This window comes from Cololabis saira, chromosome 8 (genome assembly GCF_033807715.1).
Source record: "Cololabis saira isolate AMF1-May2022 chromosome 8, fColSai1.1, whole genome shotgun sequence".
NCBI lineage: Eukaryota > Metazoa > Chordata > Actinopteri > Beloniformes > Belonidae > Cololabis > Cololabis saira.
In genome coordinates this window covers 13,214,757-13,238,816 of record NC_084594.1, presented here as the reverse complement: position 1 = coordinate 13,238,816, position 24,060 = coordinate 13,214,757, and the positions used below count along the sequence as shown (strand labels likewise).

Genomic DNA, 24,060 nt, shown 5'->3' with positions numbered 1-24,060 from the left:
GAGTTCATTTCTAATCTTAAGAGTGGATACTCCTCAGGATCATGACTTATGATTAATCACACCGAGGAGAACATTTTTGATTGAGAATAAGACTTTTTTTCATTGCATAAATCTCTGAAATAGAATAATTTTTGATGTGTTTACGCTCAAATTGAGTGCAGTCTAACCTCGCTGAGTCTGTATTTCAGAGTTTAGGTCAGAGGTGAGCATTAATACTGACAACAACAAGCTGCTTTTGTGATTCCTTTTGCAATAAATAATTCAATTCAATTCAATTTGATTTGTATAGCGTCTAATACAACAGATGTTGTCTCTAGACGCTTTCCAGAGACCCAGAACATGACCCCCCAGCAATTATTACATAAACCAGTGGTTCCCAACCTGGGGTCCGGGCCCCCCCTGGGGGGGCGCCAGAGATCTCTGGGGGGGCGCGAAACTTTGTCTGCTTTGAAATTATGCAGTTGTAAAAATTATATTTGCAAATGAGTCATTCGCAATGAGACATTGTTAGGAATAATTTATGAATGTCTTGAATATTTTTTGTGTTTTTTTTATACACTGGTGACAAACACAGGAAATTATTTAATTCCTTATTATTATATCATTACTCAACTTTTAATCTACTCCGAAAGGTTGTTAAAGGAAAAATGTAAAAAATGTTGGTCTCATATTAAAAGAGAGATTTTTCAGAAATATTTTTATTTCCTTTTATGTCCTTTTGTGCGTATTTTATACATTGGTGACATTGGAGAAAAACAAAGTCATATGTATACAGAGTAAACCAAAGAGAAATGTATCAAAAAAACATAATTAATGATAATTTTTTCAATTAAAGACTATTTTGGTGCTAGTACGTACAGGTGGGGGGGCTCGGCTGGTCTTAGACACAAGTAGGGGGGGCTCCAAGGAAAAAAGGTTGGGAACCCCTGACATAAACAATAACCCAAATTCTTTCTTATAAGGGAAACAAAAATACCGAAACATCTTGTTCCATTGAGATCGTCACAACTTACCAGTCTCTCCCCATACTGGCAGGTATTCGTCCTGCTGGATATCTAACATCAGCTCCAGGCCGTTGCCCATGCCCCCCTTCATCGTCACGAGCAGGGGTCGTCCATCCTGGCCTGAATTGAACGTGTAACATTTCCCATAGCGTGTGAATATCTGAAACATACAGATAAAAGAGTTTTAGTGATCATTTCTGTCACTGTGAGAAGCAAGTTTGATCCTCAAAGAGGGTATTATTTCAAAAGCAGCTTTGACCATGGGCTGGCGCCGCACTGCCGGCCGCGGCTCTCAGCGCTGTATAACATTGTTCTCGCTTGAGTAAACACGACGTGAGTTTTATTTCAGAGTAGTGGCTCAAGAAAGAGGTGAGGGCCAACATCAAACACAAATGCTAATTCAATCTGTATGCAAATTGAACAAAGTGGTTTTTCTCGTTTTAGACTAATTGTTTTCCTTTTTTTCCGAAAATGAAAAAATAATTAGTTGATGAGTTCGACTGAATGATACAGTTAAGATCGAAATTATTCCCCTTCCCCTTTACGAATTTAGACAAAAACGCTAACTTTTTCATGTTTTAGTTCATTTGGTTCTGAGAGAATATAAAGCCAAGCTCCAATAAGCTAAATTTGATTATTCTAATAATGAACTAAGTTGAAACAAGAGAAAAAGAAATATGGCAAGGCTAACCCCTCTAATGATCAATAATCAATAGGCTTTGTGACTTACAGCCAGAGCTGGGTAGAGTAGCCAAAAATTGTACTCAAGTAAAAGTACTGTTACTTCAGAATAATATGACTCAAGTAGAAGTAAAAAGTAGTCATCCAAATAATTACTTTAGTAAATGTAAAAAATAATTTGGTAAAAAAACTACTCAAGTACTGAGTAACTGTTGAGTAACGTCTGATTTATTTTTTTAACACAACCGTTCAAACAGACAAAAGTACAAAATAATCATCAAAAAAAAATAAAAAATAGCTTGAATTAAAATAATCTTAAAGTAAATTCAAGTACTTTAATGAATAATAAAATAAATAAAATAATAACAGAATAAAAAAATAAATTAAGCACAAGTAGCACACAATTTCAAGCCTTTGTACTTTTCTTTTTTAACCAGGCAGAACTAGAACAAACATGAACTCATAGAAACTCTGCGTGTGTTTGAGTCTGTGTAAATGTGACAAAACATGCAAAAACAAACATTTTTCCCACAGAATCACCCAGTGATGTCATGAGATTGACGCGTACGCGGAGGGGATAAAAGAAAAGTAACAGCTCAACGTAGCCTAATGTAGCGGAGTAAGAGTAACAGTTTCTTCTTCACAAATCTACTCAAGTAAAAGTAAAAAGTATAGTGATTCAAAACTACTCCTAAAAGTACCAAATCTCCCAAAACTTACTCAAGTAAATGTAACGGAGTAAATGTAACCCATTACTACCCACCTCTGCTTACAGCTGACAACAATCTTGTACGATTCATCCTGAACAAACTGGGACGTGTTTCATAAAGATTTCAATGAACTCGTCCAGTTTGTTTTAATGTCTTGGTACAAGCTTGGACGATGACTTTACGCTGCCTCTAACGTTTCTCCGCAGGACTGAGAGTGGGAATCTAAGAGGGCCACTCCTGAACCTCGTCCTTCAAAAAGCTCTGGATGAATGTGTATGCTTTGGGTCATTATCTCGCTGGAGGACCCACTTAGAGAGCAAAAGCAGGACTGGACTGCATCAAAAGTAATCCTCTTTTTTTTCATGATCCCAAGCACCCAAACAAGGTTCCCTTGAAGCAGCAAAACAGCCCCAACACTAGGCCTGTGTTGAAAAGATCGATTCTCCGATTTTAAATCGATTCTCATATTAATTCCTAAAAATCGATTAATATGTCTAAAGATCGATTTAAAAAAAAATATATATTTTTTTTTTTCATCATTACATTACAACTTTTGGTACTTTTTTGTTTATGCCCAAAAAAGGAATATTTTGTTGGACACGAGAATAACTGGTGCCATGTTTTTGCCTTTAAATATGTTTAAAGGTATGAAAACATTAAAGTTTTCAGTTATAATTGCATAAATTGTCTATATTTCTTTGCTTTATATACTGTCTTGGGGTTACATTTGCATAAATGTTAAAAACCAAATTCTCATAAATGGGGAAAAAATAAAAGCGATTTCTTTCGTCCTCTGTTTGCTGCCCTGGATCTGTTTGGTAATTCTGACCCACACGATGTTTCTGAAAGCAGTTCTATCAGCATTCTGGGAGGTGATTGGTCCTTACAGCATCATTAGCTGACAATACTTGCTGTTGAATCTCAATATAATACTAGTAGTAATATGTTGCATAACCACCATGTTTTACTGTGGGTACCATGTTCTTTGGGTTCCCTGCCCTCCCCAAATAAAAGCACTGTCCATCCACGATGTCATCGGACCGAAGGACAGAATCCCCAAATCCATCTCAATGTTTTACTTGATCACGTGGCTTCATAGTCAAAAACTTCCCTCTGGCTTTGATGTGCTGCTGTGGGCGCACTGAACTTCTTCTGAGGTGATGACCTTGAACCCTCGTCGTGATGAAGAGTCCTTAAATAAGTCTTCTGTCAAATATCGGGCCCAGAAAAAGCCAGTGAATAAAAAGTACAGCTCTTCTAAATACTGAAGCTCATTATAAAAGAAGCGCAACTCATTTAATATACGCTTAGATCCCAGTGGTGTGCTGATTAGCTCCGACACTTCACAGCGGGAATCTTCCTTTTTTTCAAATGTGAGTCGTTCTGTGCAAAGTTTGCACGTCCTCCCCACGTTTGAGTGGGTTTTTGTGGGTTGGTGATTGTCCAAAGGAGTGTGAGTGCGCATAGTTGTGTCGGTGATGGACAGGTGACCTGAATTAGATGGATAAAAAACATAGAAAATGGAAGAATGTGGTCGTTCTCTCTCCAAAATAGATTTGAACCATCTTTAAAAAAGAAAAAAACAAAACAATATAAACTCAACTAACCGTACCCTCCCTCAAGTCTCAAGTGAAATGTAGCCAATCATGAATGTGAATGCGAGCAGCAGTTGTGGCCTTTTGACAGAGACATGATTGCCAGTGAACTAATGGATATGTAATTCAATCATAAACATCAGAGACCGGAAAGGCACGGCTTGAATCCAAAATACAATGTTAGTCCACTTTGTTGTCAAACTGCATGATCAGGTGCCCTGTATTAAAGCATCCAAGCTTCTAATTAACTCAGTATTAACCTTCAACATTTTGACATTCACATGGAAACAATGAGAGGAAGTGACGACTTGTTTTCAGATGGCACATAATGAAATCAGGAGATATAACGGACTAAAACTTTCTCTTTTGTCTACTTTTCCATCACTTTTTTGCAAAGGTTTTTTTTCCCCTGCTGAGATTGCCCAGAAATGTATCAGCTGCTTTTCTAATGAGAACCTTGATAACAGATAAGGAGGCGTTTATTACATGGTTGACTTATGAGTCAGATATTAGCACTTTATGACTCAATGCCACAAACACCAGATGAACGAGGCAGAAAAAACAATAACTTATATACATCTCCCGAAAGAAAAGTTAAATAACGTGAATCCTGTTCAGTAAAGGGTGTGGAAAAGAGTGGAGAAGAAGTCACAATGGATTACCTCCCAAGGCACAGTTTTACAGGAGCTTTTAAGACAAAAAGTGGTGAAATGTAATGAAAAAAAAAAGAACTTCTGATAGTCTGACACAATATGAGATGTGACCTTGCGAGAGTGTATGTGGCAAAAATGAATCAGAAAAAGACTGCAATCCTGGCTTATGTGCAGAAAATAGATATCAATAAAATCCTGCCGAAATCCATCTCCAGTCCTGGACCTGCCTCTCGCTTTAATCAGATCAGCTTTAGTCACTTCTTCTTAGAATAGAGAGGCAGAACATTTTTTACAATATCAAAGAGTGGCCGGTGTTTTTTCCCCGTAAAATATCTGACAATAAAAAAAAAGTCCTAAATCAGCAGGAAAATTATGTTTGTGTGAGGTTTGAGAGCTTTACAAGCAGGAGCCCGTTCCAAATCCAACCCCATTGGCCGGCCAATTTCTTCCCTGTGTTTTTTTTCATTAAAACTCACAAAAGGTAAATCTATTCAGGAGAGGTTGAACAAAAGACGAGACAATGCTTCTCCGACTGGAAATAAAGCATTTGGCAGATACGCATCAAGAAAACGGTGATATGATTGTTGGAACTGTGGGATGGCGTGTGCGTCCAGGACGCTGTGCACATACAGGAGCATGAACACACTTGTGCAGGATTATGATTGACTATGTTTGCATGGGCGAGGGTGTGTGATTTTTGACTGCGTGCTTTGCAGGCCCCCCTGCTCGCCATCTGCGTGTATGTGTTTGTAATGTGGTGATTGACTACAGGAGGCCTGCAGTCAGAGTTGCTGTGGTAACCAGGATATTGTGCTGGCTGCACTGAGTGAAGAACATCAGCAGTGGGTGCCAGTGGTGACCTTGGGGAGTCAGGAATCTTCATTGTGTTGTGGAGCTCCGGCGCTTGTGCTTCCTCTCAACACACAGCTGCCTCACCATCTAATTCACCTGTCTGACAGTCGTACCGTCAGTTTCTGGACAATTAAGAGTGATCTGATACATTATAGGAACATTTTCTAAAACAAAACGTGTGAATAACAAAGAAATCATGATGATTCTTTTTTAATTAAGTTAAAGCAGCACAACGGAACTTTCAGCTTTGTTGAGTTTGGCGCCTCCTTTGGACAAAAATCGGTAGTGCTTTACCAGAAAGAACACTCCATTTCCCATGAGCACCAGCGCGTACTGCCGGAAAACCCCCGTCCCCGCCGCTGCATTTGTTTTGATGAGAGAAGACGGACTTTCAAAACGACTTTTCTGTTTTCAGCGGTCGTTTGCAGGATGGATAATGAAGAGGTAATGTATCTATTTTTGGCTAAACAATATAATATGACGATGTTGAAAAACACTAAGTTCAAATTGGTTTTATTAAGTTGTTTCAGCGAGATAATGCGCCCTACAAACTCATGCGCTCTGCACCTTTTTCCTGTCACGTTTTTTAGGGACTTCGTCATAAATTAGTAGTCCAACATACTTACTGACAAAATAAAAAAATACTTTATAACCTGTGAATAACTGAATTCCCATTCCTTATATTTTGCAGATCAGCCCTGCACAATTTTACAGCTCTCAGGAAAAACACTAGAAATGTTCTATACATTTTCTTCGCATTGCATTATTTCCTCTAGTGCTGTAATTCTATTCAATTGTATTATTATTTTGTAAAGCTTCCTCATTGCGAATTACACATTTTTATGATCACTATTATTTCTCTGTCTGTTGTTGATATTGTCAGTAATTTTAGAATTACCAAAACCCAAGACGAATCCCCAGTATGTGAAAACATTCTAATTTTGATTCTTATTGATCATAGAATTCTACATTTACATTTGTATCATAACAATTCTGTGTCTTGTTTTATCAGGAATCTGCTGTTCGTGAGAACACCTCTACCTCTGCATCATCAGAGTTTGAACCCCCACAAAGACAGAACCGACACGCAGCATATATATCATATATATATGCATATATTTACATATCGCCAGTTTGTGCTCTGGCAGCATGATGTTTGGAAAATAAGAGACACCTTTCCAGACCCAATGGGACAGTACACTGGTTTCAGGGCTCCCCGTCTTCTCTAGAATGGAACCTTTATGAGGATTACTGCAAATATTTTGATATTGGTTTTTTTTTGTTCCATTTTTCCTGTACAGTTGTTTTTGTGTGTTTAAAATAAAGACATTTGTGCAAAACAAGACAGACTTTTATTCACACACCTTTCAGAAAATAGAAAAATTCTTGAACTTTGTTATTTGCATAGTGACAGCAGTTATCCCATACATACTTATTATAAACAATAAGTAATTTGTATCACAGTAGCAGTAATGAACAACTGTATGACAGGATAAATTACTGTGAATAAAGTAAACAAGTGTAAATAGAGTAGTAGAAAAATAAACTAAAAATAATGAACTGATAATAAAAACTGAACTATGAAACAGTGTAAGAAGTTACTGTAAATAAATACAATGACTATAGTAGCAGTAGCATCTTGTGTCCATCCTTGTTTCGTGCTGGGAGAGTCCGCATGCGATTCACTGCTGGAGTGTACGAGAACCTTCCCTGCATGAGGATGTGATTCTGGAAGTTTTCCAGATCTGATGTAGTCCTGCAGAGTGTGAGAATAAAGATACAAAAACATTATGTCTTTCTGATAATTACTGACCTATAAATCATTCAACATATTTTGTTGATCACAAGTTTGAATTTTTTTCTTTGTTGAAGTCACTGTAATTATGCAGAAAGTAAAAGCAAGTAATGTATAGCTATAGAAAAATTAGAGAAATGTATATATTTATACACTCACAAGATAAAACGACACATTATAAACACCATATAAGGTTTCTTTTACTACTCTTGTTATTATTTTAATATAATTCCAACAAAGTCGATTTATTTTATATGCTTATATGGTGTTTATATTGTATTTTTTTAATCTGGAAGTGTATACTTTGCCTATATATTTCATTTTTCTGGCTATATTTTACTATATCTACAAATGTGTTGCTTTTACCATCAGTGTATAAGTATCTGTATATACAGACCTGAAGAGTCAAAAGGTTTACATAGATATTGACATTTGATACAGTAGCAACACTTACACCAGCTGTAGTAGTTTCAGGATAATTGTTTTTGTAAAACACACTGACATAGGTGTTGACAAAAGTGCATACCTGAAGGTGATGAACGTCTTTACATCCTTCAACCATCTCGTCCAAGACGACGGCTGCAAGGGCTTGTAGCGAGAGAACGCCGGGCCAATGTTTATTCTCCACCGGGCATTTAGCTTGTTACTCTCCCGCTTTCTTTTTTTCGCCTCCTCCGCTCCGTTAAAACTTTTATTTTCTTGGTTTTTTTGCTGCTTCGGCCATGATACCAGCTCCTCGTTTAGCTCAACACCAGCTTCTGCTGAGCTCAGCCTCTGCGCTCTAAGCCCCGCCCATTTTTGTCTCGACTACGAATCGGGAAGGAGGGGGAAGTGACGTATATGCCGTAAAGCGGTCAAAGTCGTAAAATTTGTAGTTTTTTAGTGTGGCAGGGTTCCTACCATGCTCCTCAAAGTTACATAGTGCCAGTGAAAGCGATACAGACCCCCTCAGATCATGACAGAGGTGTCATTAAACCTGTAGGAAGTTGATGTACCATCACAATGACTCTGGAAATATGATATTAAGGTGGAAAAGTTACGTAGTGTCGCTTTAAGTTTGCATCATCCTTAAAAATGTTTAGGACCAGCTTGGTGGGGTATCTCTTATCTAGGCAAAATGAATAGGCTATATTCTAATTGAAATTAAATTGCCATTTTATGGATATTTTTTGTTTGTGTGTTTATTGTGTTTTTCTTTGTTTCTTTTACCTTTTCTTTTTTCCTTTCTTTTCTTTTTCTATTTTTTATAAGCCCTTCGGGATTCTTTTCCTCTCCTGCATAATTATTTGTCCTTATATTGTTAATATAATTACTGTTTTATCATTGTGCATATGAATAAAATAAAATAAAAAATGTATTTGAAAGGAGATGGATTGATATAAAAAGAAGTGAGTGGTTCTATGCTGTGATCACAAACGCTCAGAACTTGTTGCTCTAGTCTTAACCTTATTGCTTTTAATACCCGGGACCCACGTCTCTGTGACACCAAAGCAGATCCTCCTGAAGATAAAAAAACCTACACCGCCTTTGGCTCTGACACTATTGAACTCTGAGCCCTTTTACGTTGTATTAAAAATGAGAACCGCTGTTCTCGTTTCAACTATTTAACACAGGAAATAAATATTTCAATCAACTCCACCTATGTGGAAAAACACCGGGAGAGACATCGCCCTTTCTTGTCCTCGCGCGGTATAAAAAATGTCACTATCTTTCTCTTCGATAAATAATTCACAGAGAGACAGTCTGCGACTGTGGAGATGGCCCTCGGCTATCCTTCACATGACAATGTGACAAGGATGAACAAGCTGTTCCCTGAAAGTTGCCAGGGAACCAGTTTCCCTCCAGCGTTGGTTTTAAGATCACTGTTGCGCTCAAACACTGTATGTAATAAGCTAAGACAGCTCCAAAAGCACAAATCTGAGAGCGCGTGTCAGCGATTGAATTTCACCTAGAGGTTACACAATGATTTGCTGGCATGAAGCACACAGACACGAGAACAAAATATGAATGAAAAGTGCAGCATCCTTCAATTCTAAGACGTTTAAAGATTTTACATATGAAGAATTAACAGTCCTTTGAACAGACGAGCCCAAATTAGAGATGTTTGGTCATAATAAACAGTTGGATGAGTGGCGAAAACCAAAAACAGCTTATCGGTTAGGCCTGGGCGATATGACCTCAAATTAATATCACGATAAATCGGGCAGTTTTACCTCGATAACGATAAATGCAAATGTTGTGTGTTGTAACTTAGGTCCGCTACGCATTCATGGAACGCTTGAGGGTGAGGCCCCGTTTACACGGAGCAAAAACGGTGGCGTTTTCATGCGTTTTGGCCGTTCGTTTACACGAAAACCAAGCTCAAAGTCACCAAAAACGATCATTTCTGAAAACTCCGGCCAAAGTGGAGATTTTCAAAAACTTTGTTTTCACGTTTGCTTGTAAACGGAGGGAAACGGAGATTTAGGCTTCAGAACGTCACATTATGAGACAGAAACGTCACCAGCATCATGTGTGTGGCCTGTGTTTACAATTTGTTTGGCCACCGTCAATACTTTCTTGTATTTTACCTGTTTTATATTCTAAAGTCACACTTAAAAGTAACTCCACTTCTCTGTCACTCCAAACGAAAGACTCTCGTTCCGTCTTGGAAGTAACTGGCAGTCAAGGCTGATTTATGGTTCCGCGTTACACCAACGCAGAGCGTACGGCGTAGGGTACGCGGCGATGCGCACCGTACGTAGGCTACGCCGTCGATTTAACGCAGAACCATATTATTCAGGCTTCACACGTGTCATTTGTTGACGTTTTTTTCCAGGATTCTGATTGGCTAGCATGACTTCATGCTTCTCGTTACACTGTCCTCTGCAGGTTTGGATGCTCATAGCACCTTAACAGCGTATTCATGCGGGTTCGTGTAAACGAGGATATTTTTCAAAACGTAAAGGGGAAAATATCCGTTTTTGTAAATACCCAGCTATGTGTAAACGTGGCCTGAAAGTCAGACCTTACCTGCCAACAAAAGATTATATTTTCTGATTGGCTGACAGGTTGCTAACTCCAGACAGCTGCTCAGGACTGAGAGCTCAGCGCGCAGTAGCGTACCGTGACTTGTTTGTAAGATGTGCTGTTGGAATTACTGTGTGGCGTGAGAGCGTGTGAACTTGTTGAAATGCAGCAGTCTCACACTCAATCCGTGAGACTTTAGGGTCCTGTTATTTCATCTGCGGCTATGTCACCCCATTCTTCGTGTGAACTATCAGCCATTTTCTTGGGTTCCTTTTCTCGTTCCAACTGGATGGGTGGGTCACGTGATTACACACACGCTGTACACCGTCTTAAAGGGGAGTTAAAATAGCCTATCAGCACACACAGTCAAAACAGTAAAAAGGCGTTTATTTTCTTTTTTTTTTATCAAAAAAAACAATTTACCGACATGAGACAAATTGACGTCGGTCATCGCAGTGAATGTCGGTAACGGTAAAATTTCGGTTTATCCCCCAGGCCTATTATCAGTGCAGATTCTTCAAAGCAACTATTGAGCGCAGTAGTGGCGATGTGAATATTTGGGCTTGGTTTGTTGAATAAAAAAATGACCCAATGTACATTTTTGCTTATGTGAGGCTTTCTTTCCCAAATTTCTAAGACCTGTAAGGACCACATTACTTTTGTTGTATCCCGATTACGGTATAAAACTTGAATTGAAAAGTAATTTACTTTCATTTTGACATGTCTATATGCCAGTGATGATGGTAAAAAAACATTAATTAGTGAGGTGATAAGGGCGTGTGGCCGGTTACGTTTACGTTCATCAAGTTTCTGTTATAGCTCTTTATTTGTACAATAAGCAAGTGGCTCCAAAAGACAAGCAGCATGTTAAAAACAACACAACATGTAAGAGCTCTGGATCTACATTTGGTATAGCATCAACAGAGAGTGAATTTCTGCGAACCCCCCCCCCACCCCAGTCCAGTTTTGTTTGACTGGTCCAAACAAAACTGGACCCATCTCAAGATTTACTTGGTGGATCATTAAAACCTACACTGTGAATACTGTGAGGATTCGAGCAGACTTTGACGTCGGACTATTTCATCAACTAAATTTTTACAAAAGCTATAACATCAATCTCTAACCTTGACTTAAAGCCTCAAAAATCTAATTTCAGAAGTTTTAAAGATGTTCGTTAGTGTGGAAACTTTCACAATAGAAGAAATTACACTTGTCAAGTAAAACAGCTCCAGCACCCTTTGTGAGAATTGAGTGTTTTTCTATTGAGAAATCTTTGAAAAATTAAACTGCAGTCAAATCAAACCCTGGCATACGGTCTACTTTACAAATCTAACTTGCCGTTTGAAACGGCTGAAACTCCCCACACCAAACAAAACAAAATACGCAGTCAATAAAAAAGCTGACAGTAACTTTGATTGAAGAAAAAAAAAACTGATTAAAAAGTTTTAAGATGGATTTTGGTCTAAATATTTTATAAACTTTATAAAAATGCATCCATTGTATTGACATTCAAAATAAGAAATATGAGAGCAAATGCTCTGCCTCGCACCTCAGATAACAAGATAACTTTGGGAGAGTTAAAAACTGGTGGATGAACAGACCCTGAGAATGTTCACAAATGTATTTTCTTCTTATTTCAAAGGGGAACTATTATGAAAAACACGTCTTCTCTTGCTTTAACATAAATAAAGTGGTCTCCCCTCAGCCTGCCAACTCAGAGAAGGAGGAAAGTAACCAAATTCTGCAGTGTCTGTACAGCCGCCCGGATGAGCCGTCCAGTGTGATGTGGATCTACGAGCCGTTCAGATTCTGCTCCTTTTCATTATGTACCGGTAATGAAAATGCGATTTACATTGGTTGGCCTCTGATGCGTGAAACCAGGCCCAAAACTAACTCCGCCGGCCGGAGCTTCCGCCATTTTTTCGTAGCGGTGTATCGTGTCATTCAGGCAGCCAATCAGCACAGAGCCTCATTATCATAGCCCCGCCCACTCATAATCCCGCATAGATAATGAGGTTAGAGAATGGGATGATAAAGACATGTCTCAGAGGCTGAATTTCTAATTTATTTAGCAAAAAAAAAATCAAAAGCTTGTTTTTAAGACATTCAAGGCCTGTTTAAAATAGGCAATAAATGCCATAATAGGTCCCCTTTAAACCAACACCAATGTCTGCAACATGTGAGTGAAGTGAAAACTGCCTGATAAGAATTATTTGAGTGTGTTTACAGCAGGGGTAGAGCAGGGCAGACGTAGACGGGAGGGATGGACTAAAGAAGGCCACTGGTCCCTATCTTTAAAACTCAGGGGGGGTTCTCATACAGAAGTCAATAACACCCAAAACTGAAAGTGTGCAGGCTGGCCATCATCCTTCACACCTCACCTCTCAAGTGTGACTGATTCCACCAGCCTGTTGTGTCACGCCAAGAGCTCGTCTTCCCCGCCTTGAACCCACGAAGGGGAATCACTGATTATCCATGCAGCAGTACATATCCACCAACACGCCACACTTTGGTATCACGCTTATCTCTGAAATAGGTTACTTTTGCTTGGTCACTGCTTAAAATGTTTTGCTCCACACAAAGCATCCCTAATGATTTTGTCTGGGAGTGTTCAGTCGTGATAACACAGTCTGATGAAGGTTTTTCACATTAGAAATGTCTCCAGGACATAAAACATTCCTTATTTGAGTTCACAACATATTTCCCCATGTAGACAATAAAGTATATTCTATTGTATTCCATTCAAAAACTTGACTTGCTTATGTTTTGTTTTCTTTGCACCTGGCACACTTACCCAACGCAAAAACCTTGTCCTTGATTATTGTGTCCGATAAAAAGAAAACTTACAATTATAAATTTCAATCAATGGGGCTGCAGCCTTAACTAAGCACACTTTGTCCCACTGTCAGTGAGTGTTGCAACACGTTGCTAAATGACTCCATAGTGTTCATTAAGGGCAGATTGGTCTTCCGAGAGCTCAGGATTGTACACAGATTGATCCAGGAGTGATGGATGACCGAGGAAGGGCGGCTGAATCCGACACGGTGAATTGCACACACTTCTGGTGTGGAATTCACAAATGTGAATTGATAATATGAGAGAGAAAAAAGAGGGATAGAGGAGCTACGGTTGGGATGGAGGATGAAGATACTAAGTTCTTAGGAAAACCACAACCTTTTTATCTTTTTAAGCCAGCAATATCATGGCATATTGTAAAAACTACAGTAATCACAGTAAAGTATCGAGTGCACGCTCATTAAAGAGATAAAACTGAGAGTTGATTGAACTGCAGGGGCGCATCACCACGCAACAGAGCGGAGGAATCTGCAGCGTGTACATCCCACTGAAGGCTGATTTATGGTTCCGCGTTAAATCGACGCAGAGCTTACGGCGTATGGTACGCGGCGACGTGCTCCGTACGTTGCGCGTCGACGCGTAACCTACGCCGTACCCACTGCGTCGATTTAACGCTGAACCATAATTCAGGCTTGATTGTATGTTTTAAATCAGACAGAAACAATGCTGCTGATACTCATTCAAAGATTCTAAGAGATAATTACCGAGAGCCCTGGCCCCTGGCTATAATTAAACTAAATGAAACAGCTGCATCGACCGACACGGGAGGGGTGGGCAACCAGTGGCGTCATTCCAGTCAAAGCTAAGGTATGGCAAGGTTACGAGTCACAGAACTTAACTACAGTATCAATCAATGTGCCCAGCAAATACTCATCACAGAAGTCTTTGAACTTTTTCAAATGCAGTCTCACTCACATCCTGCTAACAATGAACTCTACACTTTAACAACGTGTTGATTACGCAACACACATCCGTTTTCAGCACCATGGACAGCAGAGTTAGAGAGCAGAAACAGCGTATCTGACAAACGCGATTTAACTCTTTCTGTTCACTTCATTCACTATGTCAGTGCAACAATATCACGTGGACATCCCGGTTTAACTTAAAACAGTTACCGTTGTTACAACCAAAAACGTAATAATGGCCAATAACGTAATAATTTTGGCCATTTCAAATGTAATAAGGCCAATAGTGTAATAATGTGCCAATAATGTAATAAAACTTTTGAGCCAATAACGTAATAACTTTTTGCCGATAATGTAATAAAGCACTACATTAGTGGCTGGTTATTACGTTATTGGCCTGGTATTAAAAAATTATTACAAAATTATTACATTATCACATATTATAAAAACTTTTTTTATACGTATCTTTTTGTATTTTTTATATATTTTTTATTTCTGACTTTTCAGTCTTTTTACCCCTCCACTACATGTGTGTGCTAAGTGTACTGCTGACAACAAAATAAGTTTCCCCACTGAGGGAGAAAATAAAGGATATCTTATCTTATCTTTCCCCTGAAGCCAAGGTGTGTGGGCAACTTAAGGCTGATTTATGGTTCCGCGTTACACCAACGCACCGTATAGGTGCGCGTGGCCGCGTACCCTCCGCCGTCGATTTAACGCAGAACCATAACTCAGGCTCTAAAAGAACAACTTTCGGGGGGGAGCCACTCACAGTGCTGAAGTTGCGCGGCCCGCAGAGCTCTCCTTGGTACCTGCAGTACAGCAGCATCTCCTCCAGCTGGTGTCCCAGCCGGTCCAGCAGGTGCCTCATGGAGGGCTGGGACTCCCTGGGAGGAGGGAGGAAGTGGTTGAAGTCCAGGATGCGGGACAGCGGGGAGTGGGACCAGGGCGAGCCGGAGAGCGCCTCCCTGGCCGCGGCCGTCGCCTGCCAGTTCCTCCCCAGCAGCCCCAGCCAGCGGCCCGCGCTGAAGATGTCCGTCTTCTTCATGCGCCGCGGCAGCAGCAGGTTCTGGTTGCAGATGGTCACGGCGGGGAACACCAGCCGCTTGGCGTACACCATGTGCGCCTTGCTGTACACGGGCGACGACAGCAGGTACCGCACCCGGTTGGAGGACCAGGTGAAGAGCAGCGCGGCGGCCGCCAGCACGGCCAGCAGCCAGGCGACCCTGCGCGGGTACGAGCCCCCCAGGAAGACGTGGCGCACGCCGTGCAGCGTGGTGTGCTTCAGGAACACTTTCCCGGCTTCGGCGAGGGGGGAGCCCGCTCTCGGCTTCGATGATCCCGTGGACTGGCACATTTTCCGGGGAAGAGAAAAACGCCGGTGCGCGTTATCGACATTTGGTCCCCCTGCGCCTTTGGCTTGGCTTTTGCGCGCACTGGTTTCTCTCCGACTCTCTCCGAGACTTTGACAGGAGGAGGAGAGACCGGAGCGCACTCCGCTCTCCTGAGCAGCAGCCTGAAACACTGATGGAGGAGTATTTTGTCAGCCGCACGGCGCTCCCTGGAGGGGGAAAGCGAAGTTGGGATGATTTAGTGCACCACTGTGCAGCAACAGGAGTCCTGGGGATGATTTTTACGGCGAAATTGCAAGTAGTTAGTCTCTCCCGAAAAAATCCTCGCAGAAATCCGAAGATACAACGGATTTCCTTAAAGTCAACACAATTATGTTGCAGCACACGTTCTTTGTGTCTGCCTGCCTGAATTCTCATTTTTCTGTCTCTTCCTCCAGCAACCCATGTCTTCACACACACACACACACACACACACACACACACACACGCACACGCACACGCACACACACACACACACTTATATATATACACACACACACACACACACACACACACACACACTTATATACACACACACACACACACACACACACTTATACACACACACACACACACACACACACACACACACACACACACACACACACACACACACACACACACACACACACACACACACACTTCTTTGGAGTATCATTAGTGCTGTTTGAGGAATGAAATCTGTATGCTCAGTAGCTGCAAACCATTTGTCTTCCTTTTCAACCCCGTCACAAACAAAAACACTTGTGGGCACAAACACACATGCACTTAAATCCCCTCTTGGCTCACAATTTGCAGGCTATTCTTTAACATTTAACGCTTCATTACTGACGTCAAACCTACACAGATCAGTCTTTTTCATCACTTTACCTCCAGTGAATTGTTATATATTCCAGGTCCAAGGCCAATAAAAAAGGGAGCCTCTACATTTTTAACACTCACATGTAAATAAGTTTGACATTCAATAATAACGATGAGGGTGCTGACCTGCCAACGCCAAAGTTTGGCTATGCTGAGGGGAAGCAATTACTTGATTGTGACAGGCATGAAGGCACCGTTTCCCGAAGATTCTGCAGAAACCAAACTCACTTTAGAGGTTTCTGCTTAAGTGATGTTTCATGCTTGGTTGATCATCATCGCAAAGAGTTCTAAAACTGAGTAAGATGAGCCGTGCAGAACTATCTCAAACTCTCTGCTTCTTCCTAGGCTGTATACGGGTGTGTTTCTCTTTGTTTATATTCCTTGCTGAGTGACTATGAAAAGGAGCTAAAAGGGAGACGGTATGAATGACGGGAGAGAGAGGTAGCATGAAAGAAAAGCACTTAGTAAATCAAATTTTCATGTCATGTCACTTCATAGCCTAAGTGATAAATCCAGTCTGTTGAAGTGGGATAATTGCTGAAATCTGGGAATATGTAGGCCAAGAAGTCAGTCAGGACAATAGATAAATAAATAAATGAGAGAAAAAAAGCAATTCCACTTGAAACTGAGAAAGAAATGACATAAATCTAGTCAAAGCCTTGTTAAAAAAATTCACACTGAGCCAAGGCATACAACGCTTTGGTGAATAGTAGACTCTGTCCTTGCAAAGTCAAAAAGCAAACACAAAAGAGTGTTAACTGTATACACATCATCCCAACCATCAGCAGTTTAATATTACTCCATGTTTCTGTGTCCAAACAGGAAACCGGGTGCTTGCCCATACTGTCATGTTCTTGTGTCCCTATGTAGTGCAGCAGGGGTGCATTATAACCGCTCAGAGGATAATAAAATCCTCTGCTGAGGTGATTACGCACAGTTCAAAGAGTGAAGGCTTCATGGGGAATGGTTGTCCAACAATTGCTCTGAGACGGCTTCTCGGAGAAATACCATAATCGAAATGACTCTTCAAGAGCACCTGGTCAAGATGCACAAAACACATCAAATTAAACAAAAAATTGAAACAAAATTGCTTGTTTTTGGTTCAAAGATAAATAGTTCTGCGTTGCTTGCCTGTTTATAGCTATTAACTTTTAACTCTCTGGAAATAAAATAAACACATAATCCTAATCAAGTCTTCAAAATTAGACAGATAGAACCTCAGATGAACAGAAAAACATGAACAATTAAAGCTGCAAGCAGCGATGACCGGGCCCTCGCACTCATGGCCACCGTCCCCCATAAGCATATCAGAAATGACACCACCCACGACTCTCTATGTCAAACCATTCAAAAGTTATGGCAGAAAATAGGGACAACCAATCAGAAGAAGGGGCGGGGCTAATTTTCACCAATTATGGTCAAGGACTCAATACCGAGTCCGATGACACCACCCACGACTGTCTATGTCAAACCTTTCAAAAGTTATGGCAGAGAAAAGTTTTCTAGGGGGCGCTGTTGAGCCATTTTGCCACGCCCATTAATGCAAACCATTAAATTTCAAATTTTTCACCAGGCCTGGCTTGCGTGCAAAATTTGATGACTTTTTGGGAGCGTTAAGGGGGGCAAAAAGGCCCTCCTTTCGTCAGAAGAAAGAATAACAACGATGAAGAATAATAACAATTCCTACAGATACAATAGGGCCTTCGCACTGTAAGTGCTCGGGCCCTAATTATGCTGGACCACAATTGAACAAAACATAACATGAGCACTGTGCCAAAACCTTTACCAACAAATATGCGAGTATTTTCAGTTGAAACATTATCTTTCACACCACATAACCACATCAATGACTGAAAAATGCCGAAGTCCTGTGGCAGCAAAACACGTCTGCATCTTGAAAACCCTCCACCGTCGTGCCAGGCAGTTAGTGTGAAGTGCTTGTGCTGACGTGCTGTCTTTGGTTTTTCACTGTGCATTATGGGTAAAACAATTCCCCTTTGGCTTTATCTGTCGAAAAGACGTTGATCCAGGAGTCCTGTGTTTTGTGATCAGAAGCAACTTTTGCGAACCTAAGCTGTGCTGCCAAACTCTTTTAGAGATAAATGTTTTTTTCTTGGCAACTCTTCCAAACAAGCCATACTTGAGAAGTCCTCTTTTCTTAATTTCTAAAATTTTTCTGTCATGGATTTCAACATATAACACGTTAACTGAGGCCCACAGAGCTTAAGACGTAGCTTTTTTTTTGTTTCTTTTTTTTTATATTGCATGGTCTGACCTTGAGATGAGCTCACTGGGACTTATACTCCCACCAATACTGCACTTCTATGAATAGCAGCTGTGTTGAATGCTTTCCACTTGTGAATCATCGTTCTCAGTGTCGAAGGATTGAGCGCAACATGCTTGGAAATGGCCTTATAACTCTTCCCACACTGATGAGCAGCAACAGTAGGTCTGCTATGATCATTGCCGAGGCTGAGAAACGCTTCAAACAGCCAAAGGTGGTCACACTTGGTGTTCATCAACTAATCAAGCTTCTTCCATAATGAAATATGACGTAGTGCACGTTTTCCTTACGTATCAAAAGCTATGTCAGATCTTAATTTTAGTATAATTACACCGTTTATCTGAGGTTGTATTTTCGAAATTGTCTGACCCGATAAGGACTAGGCCTGTGTTGAAAAAATCGATTTTCCCATTTTAAATCAATTCTCCTATTAATTCCTAAAAATCGATTCGTATGTCTAAAGATCAATTTTTTTTCATCATTACATTACAACTTTTGGTATTTTTTTGTTTATGTCCAAAAAACGATGCTTTGTTGGACACAAGAATAACTGGTCCCATGTTTTTGCCTTTAAATATGTTTAAAGGTATGAAAACATTAAAGTTTTCAGTTATAATTGCATAAATTGTCTATATTTAATTACTTTATATACTGTATTGGGGTTACATTTGCATAAAATGCTGAAAACCAAATTCTCAAAAATTTAAAACCGAAATAGAACGAAAATGGAAAAAATTAAAACGGACATTGGGAAAAAATAAAACTGATTTCCTACATCCTCTGTTTGCTGCCCTGGATCTGTTTGGTAATTCTGACCCACACAATGTTTCTGAAAGCATTCTGGGAGCTGATTGGTCCTTTCAGTCATCATTAGTTGCCAATACTTGCTGGTGAATCTCAATATAATACTAGTATAAATATGTTGCATAACTACACAGTCATATAACTCATGCAACAGCTCAAAAAACAGTTTTAATAACACTAACCCAAATCAATATCAACCGAATCAAATCTTGATAATCGATTCTGAATCTTAAGAATTGGAATCGAATCGATTCCTGACATTTGAATCGATCCCCAGCCCTAATACGGACCCCATTTTTTGTTAGGTCCAGATATGTAAAACCCTCAAACTGAGAGAGGGGGCACTTTCTTTCCACGTTTCCGTTGTACCTGATATTGTAATTAGCTGAAATGGAGCATGACACTTGTGGCATTTAACAGCATTTGTTCAAGTCCATGTCTCAAAGCACCTCATCAAGAGAGAGATATATATCGGACACGAGTCCCTGTGCAACCAGCTCATCCATCTGGGTGAAAGGATAATGATGTACTTGCCTGTCAGAGGAATGCAATCACAAGCGAGAAACAAGTGTAACAACAACAACAGAATAATAAATGCATGCTGCTCTGAAGCCACGGGTAAAGAGCCTATCTAATGAACCCATTACGAAAGCAAGCACGGATATTTGTTAGGGGTCCGTTAGCACATATTTTTAGTATATTAACATCAAAGCTTCCATGACATGAATATTCAGTTGTATAGTTAGATCTACTTAATAGATTGGGATTTTACTGGGGGATAAAAGCATAAGAGTGTGTTAAACACCTCTTCAGTCCAACTGAAGGAGTGAATAAAGACAAACAGAGCGGTGGGCAGAAAATCTGTAGACTTTGGTAGATAACTACAGTTTCAAAGAATTTTACATATTCCCATAGCAGACGATTAAAGAATAAAGAAATCAAAGAACATATAGCTCAGTCATCCCAAGGCTGTTGAGTTAAAGAGAAACACAAATGGGAATGTTATAATCACAGACTTGAAATTTGTGAGTGCAAATGTGTCTCTTGCAAAGTCATTCAAGTATGTTATTACACATTGTTAAGTCATGTGCAGAATAACATTTTAGCCACCTGTCAGTGCGCTACGGTGAAGCAAAACGCTGTGTAATTACAGGATCATTCACTGTCCCCAAATGTCAGTATCCCCTCCAAACCGATGACATGAGCTTCCATCGCGGGCCGTAAAACATCCCCGAAAATTGGGTGCTTGAATCATGTGAATTAGAGGGAGTGGCACATCGCTGTTTTTAAGGGTGCATTTTGTCCCTGGCAGTTCATCTAAAAGCAGAGAAGACCAGGGTCAATCAGCGAGGGCGGCCAAGCAGTGAACGTTTGAAAGCCGAAAGAAGATAAACGAAAGAGCCTTGACAGGCAAAGATATTTAATAACTGCCACTTGACATCATATTTCGTCAGTCACTTAAGGAAATCAGTGGGGATTACAGCGTTTTGCATCCACGAGCTTGTTGTATTCACAGTTGTATTCATGAACGCATTCTCAACATTTAATGAACCTAACTGCATGACTGACTGCCTTATAGTCCTGCCGCTCACTTAGTTCGCCATATGTGCCTGCATGTCTAACTGGCACGTGGATTTGTTTAAAAGTAACTCTGTATATGAAGAAAACATATTAGCATCTATATAGTATTTTTAGAACATAATTTTGTAATGTGGGAGATTTGAGAATGTGGAAGCTTGGCGTGGCGTAGGAGATGAGAAAAGAAAAAGACAAATATCTGCATTATAATGTAATACATTGCAGCCCAGCTGGGCACATTTAAGTGAACTGTATTGACCTGCAGATATAATAATGTCAAAACTCAATAAAGATAACCATATACGGTAAGAGGAACTACCAGTTGAATGAGTTTGAGGAGTGTGCTTTGAAAATCTTATGAGGAGTTTATGCTGAGAGTTTCAAGAAAGTGAGATATCTTTAAGTTCCATTGTGTACGTTTTAGGGTAATCTCCTAACAGAAATCCACTAAAGGTATATATGCATCAATCGGGTTTTCATTAAGGTAGAACAGTGTGAAATAGGAACATGCTTATCATGGTTTCATTACATTATAACACAAGTTTGATATGCACAGATGATGCCTTGTGTTGAGGCCCAGAATGAAATTTGCAAGTCCACTGTCCTCGATGGGATTATTTTGGGGTTGCAATTTTGCTACGAGTTATACAAACTGATTCTTTCATTGCTTAATGAAGCTTAATATCATGGAGGATAGAAACCTCATAATGCAACGTTATTTCACTTCACCAACGTACATTTACACCCACACAGAGTAGAGTGGCTTGTCACAATTAACAATAGAGTCTGTAATTGCACTTATCTGAGATAATCATGATCATGGTTGGATAATTGACACTATCATTTTCATTTACTTGTTTGAAAACAACTGATGATGACTGTTGATACATATACTGTATACAGTTTATAGACACACACACACACACACATATATATATATATATATATATATATATATATATATATATATATATATATATATATATATATATATATATATATATATATATATATATATTAGTGCTGATTCAGAGCGATTCAAAAAAATTGATTAAGATTAATTAATTAAGATCTGTAATTAATTAATCTAATCGCTTTTTTAATCTCACCTCAAAATTGCTGAGAAAAGCCCTGATTTTCTTTTAATTCATTACATTATTGTGGCAGATCAAAAGATTGATATGTAACAACACAAAAAGTGGCTTCATAAAGTGGCTTAACTTGAACAGATGCAGTCCTAGTCAGTCCTAGCCATTTACATCCACTCTGCAAGATCATTCACCAGCCTCTCTGTTGCAGACGTGCGCATGCGACGTCTCTCCTCGAGTTTAAAACTAAACTAAACTAAACTTGAGCTGCCTCGGTGGTGCGCAAAGTCCTTTCCACAAAGAACATATATCACTCTCAACAACTCAAGCACAAACACACATTTACCCAGTGATTATGCTATAATTCATCAGGAAATATATTGTTGCACAGCTATAAAAACGTGTATCTGTTGATATAAAATGATTCTCTTTCCTCTCCTTTTACACTCAAGACTTACTGTGGCACAAAATAAGATGCCAAAAGATATCACCCAAGGCTGAAATCTCTGCAATAACGTTGATCAGTACATTGATAACAATGAAGCTGTATCAGTATTCACACACCAGTGTGGGGTTCTGGTCACAGGAATAAGCCTCAACACACGGATATTAATATACTGGGCAGCAAAGACGGGGGTTTCTATCACTGCAGAATCAAAGCATGTGAAAAGTCCATAGTCCACTACATACAACGTACATGTGACAAATGTTTTAGGACTACACTTGGCAAAGTGGATCATGATTTCACTGCACCTTATAACCCAGATCAGCATCACAGGTAAGTCAAAATGTGGTTTTTATGTTAATTCTATGTTTGGAAATGGAAGTGAAGAAGAAATGTAAGTATCCTCTGTGATAAGAGATAATGCGTGTCAAATGAACCTTTGGGATCACTGTGGGTCTTGTTGAAGCCTCCGATGGAAAAAAGGTTTGTTTTTGAGAGAATGTAGTTATTGAGGCGCTGCGTTTAATCAAACCATCGGTCTCTGTCCAGATAAGACGGGACTGAGCAGCCCGAGCCTTGACACGTAGAATCAAGCTATACCCAACAATCCCCGCGACCCAGCTCTCCTCTTTTCCTAAAATCTATATCTTAAAATTACTTGACCGTTTTGGCTCTACTTCTGTCATCGTATCCCATCTTTTTCTATTTTTTCATTACTTACAAGACAGTTCCATATTTGCTAGGGTTTAAACACAATACATGTCCCTTCATCTTACCGTTCTCCCCTCAAAACACTTTTATTTTCTCCTGTGCCCCCCCGCCTCTTCTTTCTCATGCCTCCGTCGTTCACTCTGTGATCTCTGTATTCTCCCTGCTCCTCTCAGTTGCTGCCGTCTCTTCTTTAACTCCTGCTAGGAATATCAGGCACCGAGGAACCCGCGAGGGGGGCAAGAGCTCAGAGACGAGGAAAGGGAGGGAGGCGCCGGTGCACGGAGCACAGGGAGACAGACTGGAGGCATGGGCCGGTAGCTGCAGGGGGGCTGGTGGGGATTTACAGACAATTTTGAGGACAATTGTTGTACATGATCTGCTGTAAGATACATAAGTCACAAAGACCACTTCAACCAGGTGAGCTGTGAGGTTGAAAGAAGTGGCGTGTCAGGTGAGAGCTGACTAAAAACCACATGAACACCGGCGCTCAAGAGGAGTCGATCAGGCGCTGACGGGAAGAGTATCAGGTGTTGACGTCCAAAGCAATCTGGATATTGTACTTTGCTATCAATTAGGAATGGGTGATATTTTTACCGTTCACGATATACCGTCAAAAAAATTCCCACGGTAAGAATTTGTCATCTCACGGTAAAAAACGATAAATTCCCTTTGATGACGTTTTTGTGTAAAGCCAGATTTATGGTTCTGCGTTAAGTCCACGCAAAACGTACATGAAGGAAGGAAGGAAGGAAGGAAGGAAGGAAGGAAGGAAGGAAGGAAGGAAGGAAGGAAGGAAGGAAGGAAGGAAGGAAGGAAGGAAGGAAGGAAGGAAGGAAAG

General features: G+C 40.1%; 1 protein-coding gene across 3 annotated transcripts in view; it reads right to left on the bottom strand.

Moving 5' to 3' along the window:
• asic1b (acid-sensing (proton-gated) ion channel 1b) overlaps positions 1 to 24,060 on the bottom strand; it is a 263,134-nt gene that overhangs the window by 40,342 nt on the left and 198,732 nt on the right. For 2 of the 3 annotated variants that reach the window (XM_061726797.1, XM_061726795.1), the window contains one exon: positions 1,014 to 1,164. In XM_061726797.1, coding sequence (XP_061582781.1) covers positions 1,014 to 1,164 — 151 coding nt within the window. Of the gene's footprint in view, positions 1 to 1,013; positions 1,165 to 14,832; positions 15,521 to 24,060 lie in introns of those variants that run through there. The other variant, XM_061726796.1, reaches the window with a different exon arrangement.